This window comes from Acanthaster planci, linkage group LG16 (assembly GCF_054643075.1).
Source record: "Acanthaster planci isolate LZ-2023a linkage group LG16, COTS_SCS, whole genome shotgun sequence".
Lineage (NCBI taxonomy): Eukaryota > Metazoa > Echinodermata > Asteroidea > Valvatida > Acanthasteridae > Acanthaster > Acanthaster planci.
Genome location: NC_141792.1, coordinates 2,887,096 through 2,908,800, shown reverse-complemented (window position 1 = coordinate 2,908,800; position 21,705 = coordinate 2,887,096). Strand labels below are relative to the sequence as shown.

At 39.5% G+C, this 21,705-nt stretch overlaps 1 protein-coding gene across 1 annotated transcript; it reads left to right on the top strand.

The window, feature by feature from the left end:
* Positions 1-178: 178 nt before the first annotated feature.
* On the top strand, positions 179-15,888 carry LOC110986593 (uncharacterized). Its single transcript, XM_087147582.1, is given in 20 exon segments — positions 179-2,812; positions 3,193-3,355; positions 3,584-3,776; positions 4,108-4,146; positions 4,413-4,729; positions 4,731-4,797; positions 4,799-4,871; positions 5,223-5,380; positions 6,075-6,303; positions 6,436-6,515; positions 6,667-6,754; positions 7,096-7,176; positions 7,462-7,638; positions 8,224-8,367; positions 8,503-8,616; positions 8,880-8,938; positions 9,112-9,219; positions 9,512-9,688; positions 9,939-12,083; positions 15,883-15,888. Coding segments are annotated over 20 exon segments (4,530 nt in total). The 5' UTR covers positions 179-2,700.
* The last annotated feature ends 5,817 nt before the right edge of the window (positions 15,889-21,705 follow it).

The window sequence follows — 21,705 nt, the reverse complement described above, 5'->3', positions numbered from 1 at the left end:
CTGGCTCGAAGAGACAGACCGATTGAACATTTTTAGTAAAGACCTTGATATACCGGCCGTGCAAGACGACCAGGTCGTCATTCTTACTCACTGCAAGGGCTGATGGCTCGAGTACTATATCTGGTTCCCCTGTTTCAAGACTGGAAAATCAGAACATTCAGAGCCAAGTCATGGTAGGCCTACTTAAATGTAAGTTGTAAACCGTAGCTGAAAATATATTTATTTGAGGGTTTCTGTTATTTTGTACTTTTAGCGGGGGTGGTTTTTTAAAGTTTTTTCTGTGCAAATGATCAAAAAGGACGTATGTTATCAGTAATAAAGGGCGTCTGGTCTGACTTTCAAATTAGGCCTAGGGCCTATCTCAATAATGCATGATATTGTGTAATGTCAATGCAGGCCTGGAGTTCATTTACCAGTGGAAAGAAATTACAGAAAGGACAATTCAAGCTTAGGTGGCAGTGCATTTAAATCTTTTGAATTAATTGTTTTATTGTCTGGGTAATGTGGACATGAAACCACTCTGTGATTCTGCAGAAAACCTTAATATTGGGCTAAGTTTTGTTACTGTTAGCCTGTTATTTTTAATCTTCATTTTGAAGTTGATCAGTTTTATCTCTGCATGTGATGTCATCTGCAATGAGATCATTAGAAACTGTTTTCTTAAACTATGAGGTTGGTGATAATTATTTGCATTTTGAGCAAAGCGTAGAGGGAAGTAAACCAGTATAATCCATAAAATTAAACATCCATCATCCAAGTGAGATTTTTTAGGGTTCCAGATGGTTCTTATTTGGTGTTCACGTTCCGCAGAATCTCTAAAATTACAGAAAGTACAGGGCTTTTTCATAACAGATTTAGTCCTTTTAGTAAGCAATATTGTTAGAACAGATAGAATAGAATGATCCTTTACCAACAATGCACAATCTGGAAGAGTTTACCAAATTTGGCTAATAATTTGTTGTTTTGCCTTTTTGCACTAGTTTATTTCATTCTGATAATGTTAACTGGCCATCCTTCTTGCATGCCAATGATTCATCAAAGAAACAGTAATATGTTAAATAATTCACACAAGGAACCTGACTGTGATTATTCCTTTCGTTTTTTCCTGTTCTCAACATTGTTATAAGCCATTAATATATCTAAATTATCGCACTTGCTTGCTTGTCACTAACTCATAAAGCTAATGACAGCTGATACATTTTTAGCAAAGCAGAAAAAGAAACAAACCTGGATAAGTCTATAAAGGTATATTTTAATTTTTGTGGGGGGGGGGGGGTGTGAGATTTCAATTTGTGTCTAGACCCTCTGAATCATTACAATTACATAATATATATACTGTGGAAAGCTGTTTCTTAGCAGATCTGGTGCTTTTTTACTTTTAAGTTTACAAAGCAAGGGACCTTTCATACTATGCATATCCCTCACATTTGGGAATACCAATTTCAACTTAGCCAAAAAAGTCAGACCTGACATATGGATCTATATCCCTTTACAAGAATGTGACCCTCATTAATATTACTGAAAACGGTATTTGTACACTGAGGGAAAAACTTTCTTTCGGATTGAAAGATTTTGGCAATCCACTTGACCGTAAATCCTTTTTAAATCACCAGGGTGACACCCATGCAAGAAACTCTTAAAGGTCTTTTGCTACTTATCAGATTTATAAAGAAACCCAAAACCAAGTCGGTTTAAGTGTTAATGCAAGCATCCACAAATTAAGAAGGGTAAGGGGTAACTTAGAAAAGTATTTTTGTGAAAGAAAAAAGTTGGAGGGACAAGGTGTAGTGATGTTTTTGAAACCATTTTTTACATATATATTGGTGATGTACTTGAAGGGAATAACTTAACCCTGAAGTGCCTGATATTTTTTACAAGGGACAAAAGGTCAACTTGTTTCAGTTCAGGTCAGGGTAAGGGTAAAGGTTTACACTGAAGGATTTGACATCTGGAACTTTAAGGACAAGGACAGTTAAGGTTTATGACTTTGCTCTTGTGATGTGCCAGGGGAAGGTTTGAGATGTGGAAGGTACACCACATGCAGAAAGCATGGGAAGAAACAAATCAGGCTTACTCTATAAAACATCAAATTCCACTGAATGAATTTTGTTGTTGTAGCAAGATGTTTACTATTAGGTGTCTATTTCCCCCTCTAAAATTTAAAAAAAAAAGTTCAGAGCCTTTTCACAGATGTGGTGCTTTTTACTTTTCGTTTTACAAAATGAAACAAAACTGTGCATATCCCTTCAATTTGGTTAAATCATGCATTATTAACAATAAGCCGCTGATATAGCTAAGAAATTGTAGGCCTAGTACAGTGTACTTGCAACAACACACCAAGTCCATGGTTTATTGCTCCCAAGATACCAACTGGCAGTGCCCTCTTGGCCCTGAAGGCCAGGCTCTACATATGGATACACATGGAGACCTGTTAGCAAGAATGTGACCTTCATTAAATATTACTGAAAAGGGTTCTCAGTGGGGACAAGGCCTTTTAGAGAGAAACTACTCCGAAATTATATTTTAAAAGTTTTAAAAGAAATAGGGGATTACAGAAACTTCCCTCGAATTTTCTGGTCTTTGATTTTGTTTATCGAGTGGATTTTCACTTAAATGGAGTGAAGTTGAAAAGAAATGAGTGTGCACTAAACCTTTCTGTGAAGTTCGTATTCTTTATTATTTTTATTTTCATATTACAGGATGTCTCGTTTAAGAAAATCAAGGATGACCCCATCTCAGCAGGCATGTGAAGCCTGCAGAAAAAAGGAAGACAGTGATGGTTTCGAAGTGCGATACATCGACGATTACATAGGTATGTTACAAAACCTTGTCCTTCGTGACTATGAAGTACGTAGCCAAGAAATATTACGCAAACATTACCAATACTGCTTTTAAAAATACATCTAGGTTCTTAGATGTGTACATAGCACTTTTAAATATGATCAACCTGCATAGCACTATTATTAGTCTTATTATAAATAAACAAATAACTTGTCTCATACTGCCGCCCTCCTCTCATACTCCTCCATCTCCCCCCAAAAAGGTATAAATATTGTTTAATTGTTTGAGTGCAAATTTAAACCAAGTTCCTGAATTTTTCCACATGGTTAGCACATGGCAAATGCTTCATGACTAAAATCTTCAGATTGTTGAGTTGAGTTGTTCTTGTTAATTTTGGATGTCAATCTGCAGGACATGGAACGTTTGTGACAAAGGACTTTGCCAAGGGTGACTTTCTCCTACAGTACCGAGGAGAAGTGATTTCCCAATCTGAAGGGGAAAGTCGCCAAGAGAGCTACCCAGTTGAAAAAGGGAGCTTCCTTTACTTTTTTCAGGATAAAGGAAATTCACTCTGGTAAGCTGACTCTGTGGTTTTCCCTGTGGTTTAGATGAAATTATTTGTGTGTGTGTGTGTGTTATTTTTAATACTTGCAGCGTTGTACTGCAGGGCAACATTCAATAATGTAAGGAAAATTCATTTAATATTTAAATAAATTTCAGTGTATTTTTTTCTGAATGGCATTTGACAGTAAAAAAGGAAACAAAAACGTTAAGAACGTTTTAATTGTCAACAATCTTTCAGCGTTGATGGCACCAATTCAGATGGTGCCTGTCGAATGGTAAATGATGCCCCCTTGAAAAAGTCCAACTCCCAAATGAAGGTGATTTCTGTGGACGGTACACCATGTCTTTGCCTGTTCGCTCGCGAGGATATAGCAGCAGGACAAGAGCTAAGGTATGACTACGGTGACGAAAGTGTCCCCTGGCGACAAAAGGTAAGCCAACTGACTGCATTATCGTTTTCAAGTGCATGCAGAATCACAAATAAAGCAAGGCCACAAGTCACAGAAATGTTAAAAACATTTTTGATGAAAGTAGCAATTCTAAATGCAATTTAAAGTCTATGGCCCTATTGAAAGAAGCTTCATCGAACATCTGTTTTCATAAAGTGACAGATCTTCAATGGTAAAAAATTTATCTTTAAAAAAGCTTTACACAAAATGCAATTCCAATTTTAAGTTGAAAGGAAGATTGAAAATGTGTTTTGCATTTGTTCTGTGCTACTCTTACAAACTGGTTACCTCCTTTTTAATTTTCTCATGACAGAACATTGATCATCAGTCCTTTGATCATGAGTTTCCCGAGGTATGTACATGTACACGTATTTTCATGTAGGTTGTGTTGACTAGGAGCATAGAACAGCTCAAAATTTAAAAGCCGCTCAATTATATTTCACCTTTACAAACTAAATTCAGTCCAAACTGCTTTTTCAAAAAGACACTTCACAAAAGAGATTCAACCATCATCCAAACATTCCCTTTTCCCCTTTATCTTTAAAGTGAAAATGTTTTCATTTCCAGTGAAACTTTCACCTTATTTCCAATGGTTTCTTATCATACATGTACTTTCAGAGATGGGCATCACAGCTCCAGCAACTGAAAACCAGTGCGAAACAAAAACATGTTGGACAGGTAGCATTCAGCAGGCAGTTGGCTATTGCAGAGGGTTGTAATGGTTCAAAAATCTACCTTGGCTTCTTTGGTGAGAAACAGCTACCAGTGGCGGTAAAACGTGTCAATAGTGATCACGTAGGAAAAGAAGTTGAAATACTTCAAAGTCTTCAAGGAAAGCATTTGACAAATGTCTTGCAAACCTTCTGTGTTGAGCATGATGAAGATTTTACCTATCTTGCATCTGAGTTGTGTGAAATGAATATACAAGAGGTTGTTGAAGCGACGCTTCCTTTTGCCGACAAGCACCGCACAGACGAGGGCCGGAAGAAACTATGCCTTGGGTTTTAAACGGCCTCCAGGAATTACACAGCCTTGGCATAGTTCACCGTGACATCAAGCCTGCTAATGCTTTGATCGGTATGCTGACACTGTAATTAGAAATTTGCTTATAATAGTACCCTCATGGGATTTTGTTGAAGGTTGCGATCGACACCAAACAAAACCTGACATTAGTGACAAAATGGTTTTGTTAACGTCTTTTTATGACGTATGCATCCTCATAAAATTGTCCGAGCAATTTGATGCAGGGTTATATTTTCATTTAGTGCACTCTTCTTTCAATTTTGCATTGACTGCTTGCCAATGTTTTAGCAGCCACGTGTAAGAGAACATGACCATGGTGTGAAAAAAGGGAGACAATGGGATTTTTTGAGCAGGACATGCTGTTTTGGAGAGTTTTCATTGAAAGAAAGGATTTTTTTTGTACAGACACCAAGGGTGATGTTAAAATTGCTGACTTTGGTGTGTCTCGCCGGATGATGGGTCAAACAACTCTATTTACCCAATCCATTGGGACAATCTGCTGGATGGCCATTGAAAGCCTTCAGGGAGAAATGGTGAAATATAAGAAGTCTTCAGATATACAGGTACATATATTTACAAGCCATGAAACATGTTGAATGATTTTAGTACTCATTTCCTTTTAAGGAGGTTAGTATGCAGGTCCATTAAAATTACAATGTAAACATGGTAAATGTCCATTTTGGAAATATTGTTTTGCATTCTCCAATCTGTTTGAACCAGGACTCATTTCCTTGCTACTCGTGAACGACCAAAAAATACAAGATATTATTAAATGGCTTTCTGACCCCCAGCTTCATGTTGAATCTCTCATTACACAGTCCTTGAAATATGAAAGGCAGTTTAATTCATCAGAAAACTTCTACAATGACGTTTTCTGTATGTGAAGAAAACCTGTGCATAAGTCACCTGAGTACCCTAAAACATTCTGAAGAGAGAAACTGTTTGTTTCTCTTTTTTGTCAAGGTAGATTCCCTGGCTTTACTGTTTAAAATGGAGCTACATACCATTACTGCGTAGAGGGGCTTGTAATCTATTAAAGATATAAAGCAAGTTAATTTTCAGATGATTCTTGGAAAATATGTATTTGAGGCTGCACATGTACTTTGATTTCGTATCATAGGCAACTGTCAGGCATGACTACATCATCAAAGTGCCCAATTTGTTTAACTACATATAATATAGTGCTATATGTGAATGCTTTTGACTAAAGCAAGCCAGTAAACAAATGCTGCAGTCCATTTTTGTGGCTTTTTGTAGATGACTGGCTGCCTTGTATATTACATTCTGAGTGATGGACACATCCCGCATGAGACAGCAATTCCCTACACAAAAGAGCCAGAGGGTGTGGTCCGTAATCTCAAAGCAGGAACCTTTCACTTGGAACATCTTGGGAGCTTCTTGTATATGCAGCCCCTTATCAGGGAAATGGTGTCCTCAGAGGAGAAGGATAGGCCCTCCATAGAATTCTGCTTAGAGAAGTTTCAAGGTAATGAGGAAAGTTTCTCACACATTCAACACAGAACAAAATTTTCATCCTTACGAATTATGTTACTATGTATTGGTAGGTAATTCTGGTAAAATCTGTGAGCATTATTTGATTGTTTTCTTTTCTTAAAAGACCTGTCAAAGCAAACTCTGCAGGTCTCATCAACAAAGGGAACGTCATTGGTTGCATCGCTATTAACTTCAAAGGAACAGGTGAGCCTTTGATCACAGGTCCTTTGAGATTCAATTATTAAGAGCATTGTACTTTAAAACATGTCACGTAGAACTGGATTTTACCTTCAATCACCCAAAACACTTTAGAGGATTTCCATGTATTCATAAGCATTTCCTGTGTTTTATGCAGAGAAAAGTTAAACAACTTGCAAGGGAGACCGCCTGTGCATATACACGTGATTTTGACAGTTTCACCACTCACGTCGTCATTCCCACTGGTAATGAAATTGATTTAATTGCTTAAAAAGCAATCCATGCACTTGCAGGACATGGAGACTTCTAATTCCATGGATGTGATCACTACTATTTTTGGACAAACATATAGTTTGGCTGAAGTTGCCACACACAAGTTGGCAGGTCGCTAGGGATTTAAACCGAGCTGTATTTTTTATCCATTCTTAAAATTGAGGGCTGGATTACCCGAGGATGTCTTTTTTGTTATCGCAGAAATGCTTTGTAATTATGTATTGTTTGCTGTCTCCCAAATTAAATAATGAAACCAAAATAGATGCAGTATTACTTTATGGGAATATTATGTTTAATTCATCCTTATTTGTAGATGACAACCAGCTTGCCAAAGAAAGATCTTTAAAGTTTCTTCAGGGAATTGCTGCCAGAGTTTGGATCATCAGCTTCAAATGTAAGGATTTCTAGTATAGAAAGTCTGTTGTAAACGTAGCTCCACTGAAAATCACATTTTTTTAGATTTATTTTTTTCTTTCATTAATTGTCATTGCTTTTGCTGTAATGTAAGTAGCCTTGTCTGCTCCATCTTTTGCCTATTTTCAACACAGACACTGCGATAGCATCATTAATAATAATCCATTAAAAATGTATCAATTTGTTGGGCATAATCTGCCCAGAATGTACCCTATGTAGTGAAAAATCTGCATATTTAAGCATGATTCATCGTTTATTTCTCCAGGGATAACAGAATCTTTAGAAAGAGGCCAGATGCTTCCAGAAAAAGATTTTGAAGTAAAAGGAGATACGGTGATGGGAAAAACACATGGTCCAGAACGAGCTAGACTTTGGCAAGCAGAGGCACTCCTTCATACTCATGTTGCATATGTCCTTGGTGCATCAGCAAAGCTTCCTAAAGGTATGAAATATGCTAAGCCTTGATATTTTGTGAGACAAACATGGGAAATATTTACAATAAATATTTTTCACAAATGTGACATTGATTTGCCTATTTTAAAGGATACTTCTTCAAAACACTTGCAGTAGAAGGATATGTTCCACAAGTTAATTTGTGTTTACGTACAGGCAGATCCCTCGGTTTTTGTTATATACATGCCTCATATTGAGACATTCATTTTCTGGATAAAATTTGTAAAATAGAGCAATCGGTTCTGCTCATAATTTTGAAAACACTTAAAGAGCCAGCTTTTTTGGACCATTTCACATGCAGCGGGTGGGATTGTGCCTTCCTTTCTAATAGCTAAATTATCGTGGCCAATTTTATTAAAAGTTTGCCCACCAATAGTCAATATAAATGTTCTGTTTCAAGTAATCTTGTGTAGTTTTGTATGGTAATTTATTCAAAGTTAAAAAGTTCATGCATGAAAACCTGCGACAATATCATGAAAATATCAAGAGTGCAGATTCTGTCCCACTTGGGCTTTTTAGGATTAATTAATGCATCAAACAGTGTGTGATTTGATACATTTTGTGTGTGTTTCAGACTGCGTCCTGACGCTTCTTAAAATGTGTGGGGCGACAACAGTGGACTCATCTTCAAAACTTACTTCTGTGTCACAAAATCTCATTCGGGTCGTCATTGATTGTGTACATGATACTGACTATCCTTTTGACAGTGCCATCAAAGGTAAAGCCATATTTAAAATCCTAAACACAAAGACTAATGTGATAGAAATAGGTGTGATACTTTGAATTTCTATCAAATTACTCAGAATCAGCAAAAATTTGCTCATAACTATAATTTTCTTTTTCTTTTGTACAGATCTAAGTACAAAATATGAAGTGCCCATTGTCACCAAGGAGTGGCTTTTGGACAGCATTGGCTCATACACAATCCAACCCTTCCAGAAATATCAATTAGAGGATGAGATCTCTGGTGAGCAAAGTTCTGCCAAAGGTAACTTGTTGGTGCAGATTTATATTAGAGGAAATCTTTATGAATGCAGATTTGATTTTTCTTCCCTCCGTCACAAGGTTTTCAGCAGAAAGCAGGTTTTCTACAACTAGTAAGGTACACTGTGTGATCACATAAACAGTTGCAAAATTCTGCAATTCGCAGCTTTTTAATGAACCGGTTAAATGTCTCCTTGGTATTTGTACTGACTAACAGCTAAATGTGTTTTTATGAAAAACTTCTAGGCAATACAGCCTCCTTTGGAAGGACGTCAACGCTAGAAGAACTAGACCTTTCTGAAAAGGTACATGTATTCCACAGTGGCAACATTTTGCAGTACAGTGGCCTATCCACTATAATGACATGGCCTATTTTCCATATTCTTAAAACCCCAAAGTAAATATTTGAAGAAAGCTATTTAAAGAAAATTGGTTGTGTTAATAGTCGTGTCATATTTTATGAATCTTTCCCTGACAGGAAGCTTACTCAGAAAACCTTGGAATTGACTGTGAAATATCTGTGAGTGGATCTGACATGATCAGTAGCCAAGCGTCTGACAAAGTAGGAGCTTCTTCAGACATATGTGTAAGCAACAATGGGCCTACAAACTCAGTAAATTTCAATTGGTAAATTTCTGGGTCAAAAAATTTCAAAACAAATGTTTAAAAAACCTGAATTGAATATCAGTGGCCAAATAAATTCATAAGATTATGGACAAGTTGAGTTATAAGAGCTCTTTACTAGAAGCAGTTTTTCCTTTCTATTCTTACTTCAGTTTACTAGGTTTATAAGGTTTGGACGGGTTTGGGTGAGTATATTCTATGCAGACACTATTTACACTTTTCCTTCTAAATTTTGTCCATTTGTTTTAAAATAGAGTGACTCTGAAAGTGAGTATGAGCCATCTGGAACCAGCTCTGACGAAAGTGAAGAATCTTGCCCACAGTCTCCAAAGCGCATTTGCAAACGAGAGGAAGAAGGTGTCACTCTTTCCTCGGAAAGGGGAACCCAGGAAATGGGAGGTGATCATGTGCGTTATTGGAAAAGGAATCCAGTGAGTTAGTTTGTCTATTCAGTATACAGAGAATCTGTTCTTTTTCAACAGGGCGTACATTATGTCCTGTTGCAGCAATTAAAATGCATTAAACAAGTTAACTCTGCACGTGACAATGTTGATTTGTATTTACTCATAACATTAAAAAGTTCTCAATGCCATATAGGTCAATTCTTGGAAATTAATAGGATTCTGATAGCCAGCATGAAAATGTCAATGATTTTAAGACTATATTGCTTTTTTTTGGCAGCCTCACCAGAATCGTGGCTGTGACAGTGCAGGAGAGGAAACTGTTCCAGCTTCTAACATAGTCAGCACAGACCATGCAGACAAGGAGTCGACGGAAGCGTTTGTATTAGATGTAACTACAACAAAGTATACATACTGCCTTTACTGTGGTACCAAACAAAGAAAAATCTCGCGCCACTGTAAAAGAGTCCATTCAGGGGAAACACTTGTTTCCGAGGTACTTGCATTACCAAAAGACAGTAAAGCCCAGAAGAGGCAAAAGTGGCAACATATAGGAAACCTCGGCAACCATGAACACAACTTGGAGGTGCTAAAAAATGAAAAACATGACCTAATAGTTAGAAAGCGGCCTAGAACAAATAACACTGAAAAACATAGTGTCCAAAACTATGTGCCATGTAGTACGTGTTTTGGATATTTCCACGCAAAGACCTTGTGGAAGCATAAAGAAAAGTGTCCTCGTCAATTCTCTGAGGGTAAGAGAACCTCAAATCATGTACGAGAAGGGCGCATGCTTCTTCCCACAAAAATCAGCGTTTCGTTACAACTGCAGCATGCCCTTCGAGACATGAAAAATGATAAATTGTCTTTAATAGTCAGAAACGACAGAGAAATATTACAAGTTGGGGGGAACGTCCTTGGGGTAAGCAATTCCAATAGGCGAGAGGACAAGGCCAGGGAGAGAATGAGGACACTTGGCAAAATACTTAGCATTTCCAGGGACCTTAATGACAACATTAAGCAGGCAAAAGATTTGGTGTTGCCGTCCTCCTTCGATAATGTTGTCGAAGCAGCCCTCACTTTGTCTGGTTATAACTACGAAAATCAGACATATGAGGCATACTCAACTGCGCTGAGAGTAGGTTTTGCTCTGACAGATTTGGCGGTTGTTGTTAAGAACAATAATATAAGGGATCAGAACCGTGATAACATCTCAAAAGCAGATGATTTCTTGCACCTTTTAAAGAGTGAGTGGCGTGTGAAAGTGTCAGCATGTGCCCAGCGACAACAGCAGGAGAAGGCTTGGAAAGCACCAAAGATTCTCCCCTTAACAGAGGATTGCATGAAGTTGAATAATTTCCTAAAGAAAAGGGAAGAACACCTTAAAGCAGACATCAGGGAAACTGGTATGTCAACCACGACATACAGAGATCTTGCGCGTATTACTTTAACTCAAGTAATATTATACAACCGAAGGCGTCCAAAAGAAGTAGAATTGCTCACAGTAAGGCATTATAAAGAAAGTCTTGAGAGCAAGAGACCAGTTCAAGATGAGGTTAAGAAATCCCTCACCGCACCAGAAAAAATAGCCCTGAAGAGGCTGAGTTTGATAATGGTGCGGGGCAAAAGAGGAAGAGGGGTTCCCATACTTCTTCCACCACACTTGAGAGAAAGTATGGATTTACTTGCCCACTACAACAAAGACAGAGAATTTCTCTTTTCAAGGACAAGTGAGGGTGCCTCAACTCCGATAAGGGCATATCAGGTTGTTTCCGACCTAGCTTCTGTTGCATCGCCCAGATTAAAACACCCAGAAAACATGAGATGTACCAAGCTCAGGAAACACCTGGCAACATTATCTCAGTTAATAGATTTGAAAAAGAATGAGTTGGAGCAGCTTGCTACCCACATGGGCCATGACATATCAGTCCATCGTGAGTACTACCGTCTCCCTATGGAGACGGTTCTCTTGGCCAAAATGAGCAAGCTGCTCCACCTTGCTCATGAGGGTAAAACAGCCAAGTATAAAGGCAAGTCCCTCCAAGATATCGATGTTGAGTTAAATGAGTCAATTCCGCCGATTTCAAATAACGAAGTCAGTGAAAGTGAAGGAGAAAGTGAAGAAGATGAAATACAAGAGCAGGAGTTGCGATGTGATGATGTGCACATCACCAAATCGCAGAAGAAAGCTCCTGGCAAGGTGAAAAACCTCACAAAGCATACTGACTACCGTGTAAAAGATGGTAAAATGGGCAAAACGTATCTCAGACATTATAACAGGTGGAGCTCCAAACAAGAAAAGTTTCTCCGTGCTCAAAAAGAACTTCAAATTTTCTTTAAAACCAAAAAAGCACCAGGGAAGTCATTGTGCATGTTGATTCTTAAAAGGGGAGGTCCTCTTCTGGAATCAAAGACATGGATGGAAGTGCGAAATAAAGTTCATAATTTAAATAACAAAGCGAAAGCAAAACTAAAAAAAATGGAACTTCAGGCCAAGTGAAAAGTTCAAATTGCCCTGCAGTCTTTGTAATTAGGATATATTCGCTGTCATAATTACCCTAACCTAATTATGTTTTATACAGAACTTCAATAGCTGCATTGCAGTTGGGGATATTCTCTCGAAAGGAGAATTCCGTATTTTCTCAGTTCTAAGTCAAAAGCAATTAAATAGATAATTGCGCTGTATTGAATCTCACTCGATCTGCTGCTTATAGGGCAGATGACTAAGATTGCATGCCTGAGAGTGGCAGATGAATTATCTGCGGCCGACTTTTTTTTCCATCGTCATGTCCCCGTCGCACTCACAAATAAGTTCTAGGTAGCTGCAAACTATTTACTTTTCTTTCATTTTTACGATGTGATTTCCACTGCACCCCATCGCAACAGTTAATTTATTTCAGATAAGACACTAATTGAAATAAATCGAGTTGAATTTTTCCACTCCACCATTAATTTAGCTTTAGCGAAAACAGATTTCTGTACCCGTTAAAAACGTCCGCACTTAAACTCTGGAGAACTGTCTGAAAATAGCTTTAATGGCTGAAGTCATAAAATGAATTAATTGCCTGAAGATTTTTTTATTTGTAATTCAAAACAACTACATGCACGCCTTTTGAAGGTTCCTATGATGTACTTTACCCGTTTATCTGGGACAAGGAAAGGTTTCTTGGGCAATACTACAGTATCCAGGAAACTTGTAAAAAAAACAGCAATCTGTAATTTCTAGCTAAACAAAGCCTGCGTAAATGTTGTAATTTAAACCACGATTTTAAAATATGTTTGGAAGTGTTTCAGTGGCTCTAGTGCTCTTCATAAAGGATAAAATCCCCAAATTTCCTTCATGTGGACAAAATTTCAATGCAACCATTGCATTGTTGATTGTAAATATGTTGTACAAAATTGTTGGATCCTGCCATCAGGTAGAAAGATATATAGGGAAAATTTACAACCATCATTTTGGAAACATCAATTCTGTAAAACCGCAAATTCTTTTCTTCTGTGGACCATTTAATTTTAGACAAAGTGTGGAAAATGCCACAATCCCTCATGCACAATAAAATTTTTAATTGGTGCCACGAAAACGGTGTTGCACTTTTGTCTCTGATGGTTGCTGGGTACATATAAGTTTATAATTTGCCGATAGCCAATGTCTTGATGCTTCAAGTTTTTTGCAACTGAGAGTAGAGTACTTGACAAATATCATGCCAGAGTTTGTTTTTACCATTTATATCGAAACCTTTTTTTCATGGTTGTCCTTAATGTTGCTATTTGGGCTGTGTTACTGTTGATGTCACGTTAAATCAAACTGAGCTTTTACGAAGAATCTGAATGCGTATGTAGATTGACTCCTTCAAATGTGGGGGTTTATTTTGATTGATACTTTTTAACATTATAATGTCGTGTAAAGGCCAGCAGGGACTCAAAGACGAACTTACATGTACGTGAGGCATGTCAACGCACCAGCATTAGCCATGGCATGAAACTTCCCGAAAGTGCTGATCAAAATTCAGTATTAACTTTTGAATCCTGTGGAAGTATTTTGTGTAGTTGTTTCTTCATGCCCACAGCCAAGTTGTAGTTGGGGGATGTCACAGTCTACACTGTTAAATGATATAGTTAAATGAGTAGTATTGTACTGTATTTTTCTAACATTAATCCACTATTAACAAAGTTTAAAAGTAAATAAACGTGTTTGTTACACTATTTACTGCGCTTTTGGTGAATGTAGGACAATACTGTATAATTAACAGTAATATTTAACGGTATAAGCTTTGTCCTCAATTTGCATATTGGCACAAATGGAGTGATGCTACTTTTGCCGAGTAATTTTCGTTACGCAAGTAGGCTATTTGATATTAGTCTGACAAATGTTCGTGCTTTTTGTAAGTACTTTTACACGTAAATGCGAACCATTCCCTAAAACCGATAAATTGAACGTAAAAAAATGAAAAATCTTACTTGTTCATATTCCATCCATGATTGTCCATGGAAGCCAAACAGTGCACATTATGTGGCATGCCAGTGCACATTAGGAATGTAAATAAGGTTCCGACGCGACCAAGGCATCTAAACATGAAGTTTGCATATCTGAAATACGTAATTATATTTTAACTGTTAAAATTAACATGAGTTTGATAATCCTTTATCAATAGAACTTATTACATAAATGCATATGTAGAATGAACCTGAAATCAATGAAAACTGTAACTTGCTGTTCTAATGTATACATACAATTGAATGAGATGATACTGTTGTTTTATGGTTAATTACTGTCCAATAAATGACAACGATTTACCGTAACAAATTACCATAAATCATAAACAATAATATACTGGCGCCTGTGCTTTTCCAGTATTAAGTCCGGAAAAATGTACTTTGTGTATTGTTATTTCAAATTAAAAGTCAGGCATTGTGCTACAGCAAAGAAAACTTGACATTATAGTTGCCATCCAGTTGTTTGTTGCCTACAAATTGTGTCAGTGTTCGAAAGACATACAAAAAAAAAATCTGGTTGCAAGCAGTTATTGTGAAGTCATAATGTGGAATAAATGCCTCTGTTTTAATGATGTGATCTCAGAAAATTGGATGATCCTCTCAGATCAGCAACAATGCTATTTGAACATTCCCTGAAACGGTCGTGTGACAGACGACTGTACATCGCTCACTCTCAATTCGACATTATAGCCATGGAGAGGAATAACACTTGGAATTAACTCATGTTTGGTCCCGGGATTGTGGCTGGTACACGTACGTGTTTGTTTGGTCCCGGGATTGCAGCTGGTACACGTACGTGTTTGTTTGGTCCCGGGATTGCAGCTGGTACACGTACGTGTTTGTTTGGTCCCGGGATTGCGGCTGGTACAAGTACGTATTTGTTTGGTCCCGGGATTGCAGCTGGTACACGTACGTGTTTGTTTGGTCCCGGGATTGCAGCTGGTACACGTACGTGTTTGTTTGGTCCCGGGATTGCGGCTGGTACAAGTACGTATTTGTTTGGTCCCGGGATTGCGGCTGGTACACGTACGTGTTTGTTTGGTCCCGGGATTGCAGCTGGTACACGTACGTGTTTGTTTGGTCCCGGGATTGCGGCTGGTACACGTACGTGTTTGTTTGGTCCCGGGATTGCGGCTGGTACAAGTACGTATTTGTTTGGTCCCGGGATTGCAGCTGGTACACGTACGTGTTTGTTTGGTCCCGGGATTGCGGCTGGTACACGTACGTGTTTGTTTGGTCCCGGGATTGCGGCTGGTACACGTACGTGTTTGTTTGGTCCCGGGATTGCGGCTGGTACACGTACGTGTTTGTTTGGTCCCGGGATTGCAGCTGGTACACGTACGTGTTTGTTTGGTCCCGGGATTGCAGCTGGTACACGTACGTGTTTGTTTGGTCCCGGGATTGCAGCTGGTACACATACGTGTTTGTTTGGTCCCGGGATTGCAGCTGGTACACATACGTGTTTGTTTGGTCCCGGGATTGCAGCTGGTACACGTACGTGTTTGTTTGGTCCCGGGATTGCAGCTGGTACACGTACGTGTTTGTTTGGTCCCGGGATTGCAGCTGGTACACATACGTGTTTGTTTGCGTACATGTTTATTCTGAAATGGTAAACATAAAACTTTATGCGGTGAGGGCAGGTTTATTTTTTCTTCCACGTACATGTACATTGTAATAAGCAATGAGTGTCTCAGGATTTTAAATGTGTTATTGGCTTTTTCTACTCTTAGGAGTAGGATCTAGAACTTTGCGCTTGAGTGGCGCCTGCAACACTGCCATAAAAACGCATATTCTCTTTCTGTGGTCAAGGTATTAATTTAAACACAATTAACTCTTTATCTGTGTTGAGATTCTTAACGGTCCCTGGATTGCAGACAGGTTGCAAATTGGTCCCCACTTTATGGGTTTAAAATGTGTCCAACAGTCGGTCCCCATTTTGCATACAAGGTACGAAGGGGTTGTTTGTTTGTTTGTTTGTTTGTTTGTTTGTTTGTTTGTTTAATTTACAGTACAGGGGGATTCCGAACTGATGCTGTGATAGAAGTTGATACACTGTTTTGCTGAAGCTTCTTTCTAAGCTTTACATGAGACTTGTGCATGGATGAGCATGAGAAAATAAGACTGGTTAGTCATTACTCATCGCCGAGTTTATTGGTAAAAATATTGGAAAATTGGGGCTGAGCTGGTTTAAGTGAGGGCGCAATTTCCCTAGCAACTGATTCTCCTGTGCTGGTACATGTAACATTGCTGGTTCACGAGCGTCCATGAATTGCAAGCGTTGCAGTCGCATCGCCACCAAGAAAATGAGCCCTCCCAACCAAAATAACTTTTTCCAAACTATGAGGGGGTGCTTCTGCTCAGGGTGGATACTGCATGTTAGCCTCAAGCTTGAAACTGGTGCACGTTGTACGATTATATTGCCACGTAAAACTCTACTGTTCTCAAAGATAGAGCCGAGAGGCCGGATTTAGGTCGCAGTTCGTCCACTTTGTAGTGAACCAGGTGTCCCAAATTCCTGTGTCAGAACTGAGATTTTTTTATTGACAACTGGGGAAATGCCTCTTTTGGGCCAAGACCAGCGCGCTTGGGGAGAGTTGCAGCAGAATTATTTTCAAAGTGGGGGCAGTTGTGAGACCATGTCATCAGCCATTGATGAGCCGACCCATTTAGTGTCAACCCCCCCCCATTATAGGACCGGCGAAACGCATATGCTGTCAGTAATTGTCCTCTGTCTGTTCTGTTAATTAATAACACTTTATATCGTTGCCTTCAACACTTGCTCCTCCTTATTTACCGGATGACAGTCGATCGCTTTGACCACTTGCCATAATTTATTTCATTTTCAGGTGTTGGGCTGGATGAGTCATTTGAGCAGCACCTTGAATCCGTTTTGCTACGCCGTCGCCAACCCACTGTTCAAGGATGCCTTTCTGCGTATTCTCTGCTGCCGTAAGAATGCAATGTCACGCAGCACGGGGAGGTCATCTAACGTGACTAGCTGTAGCTCAAACAGAGTTAACTAGGAATTGAGAATTTATTTTCATTTACTTGGACGAATTTTTCCCCGAGTACTGGTATAAGAATAAGGACCTAATACAGTTCTGAGTGTAACTTCGTCATTGTGCTCAACCAGGACGTTTACCCATCCGTGTACAGCACTTTTGTTTCTGATGTGCGTACACGTTGTCCCCGCCTTTTCACAAAGTAACATTTTCTGCTTAGCAACTGAAAATGGTTTTAGTTCAGAGTCCCGCCCTTCCCCGGGTGAATCATTTTTATTACTTGCTAATGCCCCGTAAGAAGGATTCATCGCGCAAGTGCTAAAAAGAGCATCACTTGTATGCGGTAAATTTTCTTCACATAGTGATTTCAAAAAGTACGCGTTCGCCTGAAGGGAACAAAAATAGCGCAGTTCGTACACCAATACAATATTGTGTCTGTGCCCAATACAATCAGGACTTCTTGCTTCTAAGCAAATTAATTGCTTTCTTCGCGCGATTCATTCTGAGACGTTCAAAGTAAGCAGGCTAGCACAGTAGAGGAACACGAGAATGAAAAGTTGGTCTAAAAAGTTTGTGTTTTATGAACGGTACTAAAGAAGTAGCAAAAACATGTGTTCACGTTAGTGGTCTCCTGGCCAATTAACTATTTTATTCCGTAATTCATCCTACCAGGTTTTTATCAAACACAGTCGATAGCTTTAAGAAAGCAGCACGAGACATTTAGTAGTAAAACTGAACATATGTCTACTTAAGAAATAGTATGCTAACACACCTCTCGCATGGTTCTGTCTGACATCCTTACACATGACAATCTCAGGTGTGGTGATCATTAAGATTTAAAAAAGGCGTACATTTACCTGATTTGAAAGAAGATTTTAAGGCCCAAGTTTGTAAATTTCATTATTGACAGTCATGTTGGTAGTGTTAGCCTGATATAATGATGTTTTCCACCCCTTGGTATGCACGATAATATTAATGCTGTGAATGTCACTGGAAAATGTGCATCTAGTAATCTGGAGTTGAAACTAAAGAAAAGAAAAAGAAATGTCGATGTCTAGAATACTGTGAAGTGATAGAATGTAAACCAATAAGGTGCAGCAGAGAAACGGTAAAATTAGGATATATGTAACGTCTCCTTGAAAATGATTCATGAGGCTTTTATCTATAATTTCTGTTCCAGTTAGAGATAGAAAGAGGAAACTGAACTTTTCGTGTTGATGTACGTGTATCACTTACTTTGGTATGATGAAGAAAATAAACATTATGTGGGTTAGAAATGTAGAGGGCTCCTTCTGATAACCATGGTGCAAGATTCTTCTACAGGTCTGTCACCCAAGAGTGGCTTTGGCAACTTGTCGTTGCTCTTTTTAAAAGAGTGGGTCACATAACATCAGTCTTTATCAGTATTTATCCCAATCGATTGAATGTTGTTTCCAATAAACAAATCAGTAGTAATGCTCATAGTAAATTTAGTAGTTAATCATTCCATGCGTGTTGTCACAAATCTTTCTCAAAATCTTTCAAAAATTACCCCGAGGGTCATTATTAGAATAAATCAACCTGAGTCAGATTAGTTTGCTTCCTTTAGAGATTTGACCTCCTGTCAAATTCAATTTAAACTGATCTGTTACATTTTGAATCCTAAATTCGAATCAGTCAACCAGTGACCAGATATGCGCACAATATTCAACCGAATCTGAGGATCCGGTGGCAGTAACACAGACTGAGGTGGCAATGATCACCTGATCATATACACGTAGAACCAATCGAAATGATCCTCACGCTGGTGGGGATCAACCCCACAATGATTTCAGAAATGATGAGCATTCATCTCGTGATAACAGTATAACACCAGTTTGTTCAAAAAAAAAAGAAGCGCAGCCGGTAACTGACCGTTCTCACTCTGAGTCATATCTCCGTTTAACATCTTTAGGCCATTATCTGAGGCGTTGTACCAAAAGTTGCGACTGTGGTTCGATAGGCTATAACATAAGCGCTCGGGCTAGCTAATGACAAGGGGCTGGAGCTAACGTCTGTACACACACATGTAACTGTCGGCCTATCCTTTCCCAGCAGGAAAAACAAGTGGCGTACTTTTATCTAAATGCAATATTGACAGTCCTTTGGTACGGAATCACCGCATAGGCGCGCAAGTTTAAGCGCGTTTGACGCAGGGCACGATAAAAAAAAGGGCAACGAGTTTATTTCCTGGAATGCATGGACTTTGCGTGAACGCCAAACGCGGGCAAGAACCCAGCTGGAAAACTTCGTACCGGACTGTCTTACTTCCGCCTATGAGGGTGCCCGTCAACTCAGGGCGGAAAGCTAATTGATTTGGACACTTCCTCAATCAGCACTGTACAAACCAATGTCCATTAAGAAGGCGTCATTGCGTTAACAAGTGTATGTAACTATTTAAAATTCAAGCACCTCTTTTGAAGTGAACCTGTTTCGTTGTTGAAAGAGCGTTACCGCGAGATAAACGTGTTTTGGTGTCTTGTTCTTCAAACCCAAAGGTGTCTTTGTATTTAAAGTTATAAGCACGTCAACAAGTCTTGGCACGTCTAGGCACCACGGCATGCTAAGCTTTGAATTATTAACACAACATAAATACCAGCTGAGGTACAGGAATGAAATATAAGCCTTCCCTACCCCAAAATGAAAATTTACTTACCACTCACCTTCATTAACAAACTCCATAAAATATCAAAACAAGATGAAAAACACCACAAAACTAGAACGACATAAGCAACGCCATACCACCTCAAGAATTATGACGAATTACATATGTTTCACATGATATTAACAAGAAGACAGATAATTTTCGATAAAAGATGCTACATTTGTTTAGTAACTAATATATTTTTGATGGCAACAGGAAAGACGAAAAAAGAAACTTTTTCTTTCTGTATTGTCAGGGGAGACAAAAAAGACTAATATCCTACGTTTGCGATTGTTGACTCTATCGTGCCTTGACATCTTTTGGTTGTAACTCGATGTACGGTTCACTTAATGGCCGCTCAGGTTCATTCTTACTGGAGGATTTCAGCTGTCTCATCAGCTTTATGAGACAAAAAGCGAGGACGACGACGACGACAAGGGAAGAAGTGAAGGCAGCAGCAACGGCTACAAAGGCGGCCATCCACGGGGTCAAAGGAGAGGGGTCATGAATCTTAGCGATTGTTGACAGGAGACTGTAAACTGGCTCATGGGTCATCGTGGTGATTGTTCTGCTAGGCATGGTTCCCGACAAAGAAGGCGTAACCACAGATTCGATGGGTGTGTCTTTGGTCAGTTCTACCTCCTTGGTTGTTGAGCCCGAGACCGTGGCATTGACTGTCACGGCAGTAGGATTTGAGGTCGCATGCAGTAATGTTTTTGTGTGTTCTGCTCCCGCAACTGTCACAAAAGGCGTATTAGGTGCTCGCACGGTTTCTGTCGACAGACCTGCTGAGGTGACTGACTCGCGTATTGCCGAAGTTGTAAGTTCTGCCGTGGGTTCCGTGTTTGGTCTTGTCACACCGCCCTGCACGCTAATTGGCCCAACGGTACAAGAACGACTCATCTGAGGAAACGAGGTTGATGAGATCGTGCATACAAAGGTGCTTCCTGCATCATTGGAAGCGTTCACTGTCAGCCGCCAAGAGCGTACAACGGTGCCGTTGAAGATCGACGTTGCCCGCACGTAACTAATAGGCTTGGCTGGCTCACCATAGACGTTCATCTCGATATTAGGGTTACCGTACTCAGAGACACACTGCATGGTTAATATCGTTCCGGGAAACAGCGAAATGGGCCCTTCAGGGGAACAAACCGGGAAAGCCTCACTGGGAAAATATAACACTTGCAGCGTTATTCTCGCAGAAGCTACCGAAACGTTACCTGGGTTTGTCTGGACATCCTTGATATTGCACATGTACTCGCCGGCGTCAGCTTTTTCCAAGCCCGTGATGGTAAAATCCTGGATGACGACCAGTCGGGCTGATAACCTCTCGGTCGTTTCAAAAGCAAACCGCGGGTCGCTGGTGATGGTAGCTTTACCCCATCTGAGAGTCCGGACAGGGCTGCCGGCCGCCCATTCCACGACGTGGTAGCTCTGGAGATAGGATGCCACGCACGTCATGTGAACCACATCGCCTTCCTTGATGTCGTTGTTTTGGGGCTCCACAATCCACGCAGACACTCTCTGCGATGAGACAAGCGGAACTGTCGTGATTGAGTACCAAAACCCCAGCATAATTAGACACATAAACAGCCTAGCATCCATGTCAGTGTTCTGGGTGGTTAAAATGTATTTCATTCTTGTCAAGCAAAAATACTATGATATTGAACGATCCTGTCTCGTCGTGTCCATAGAATAGCATAAGTGAGCCGGCTGTGAAAGTGCAAGGGACCACGGGCCCCACACAATTGTCAGGGGCACTTAAGCAATTTCTTTCCCTAGCGATAAGAAACCTGTACTCTATAAAAGCGTGACACTGTCTCTAACCAGCTTTGTATTCTAAGCAAGGTCTCAAGGACACTCCAGAACGTCGATATAAAAGTGAAATG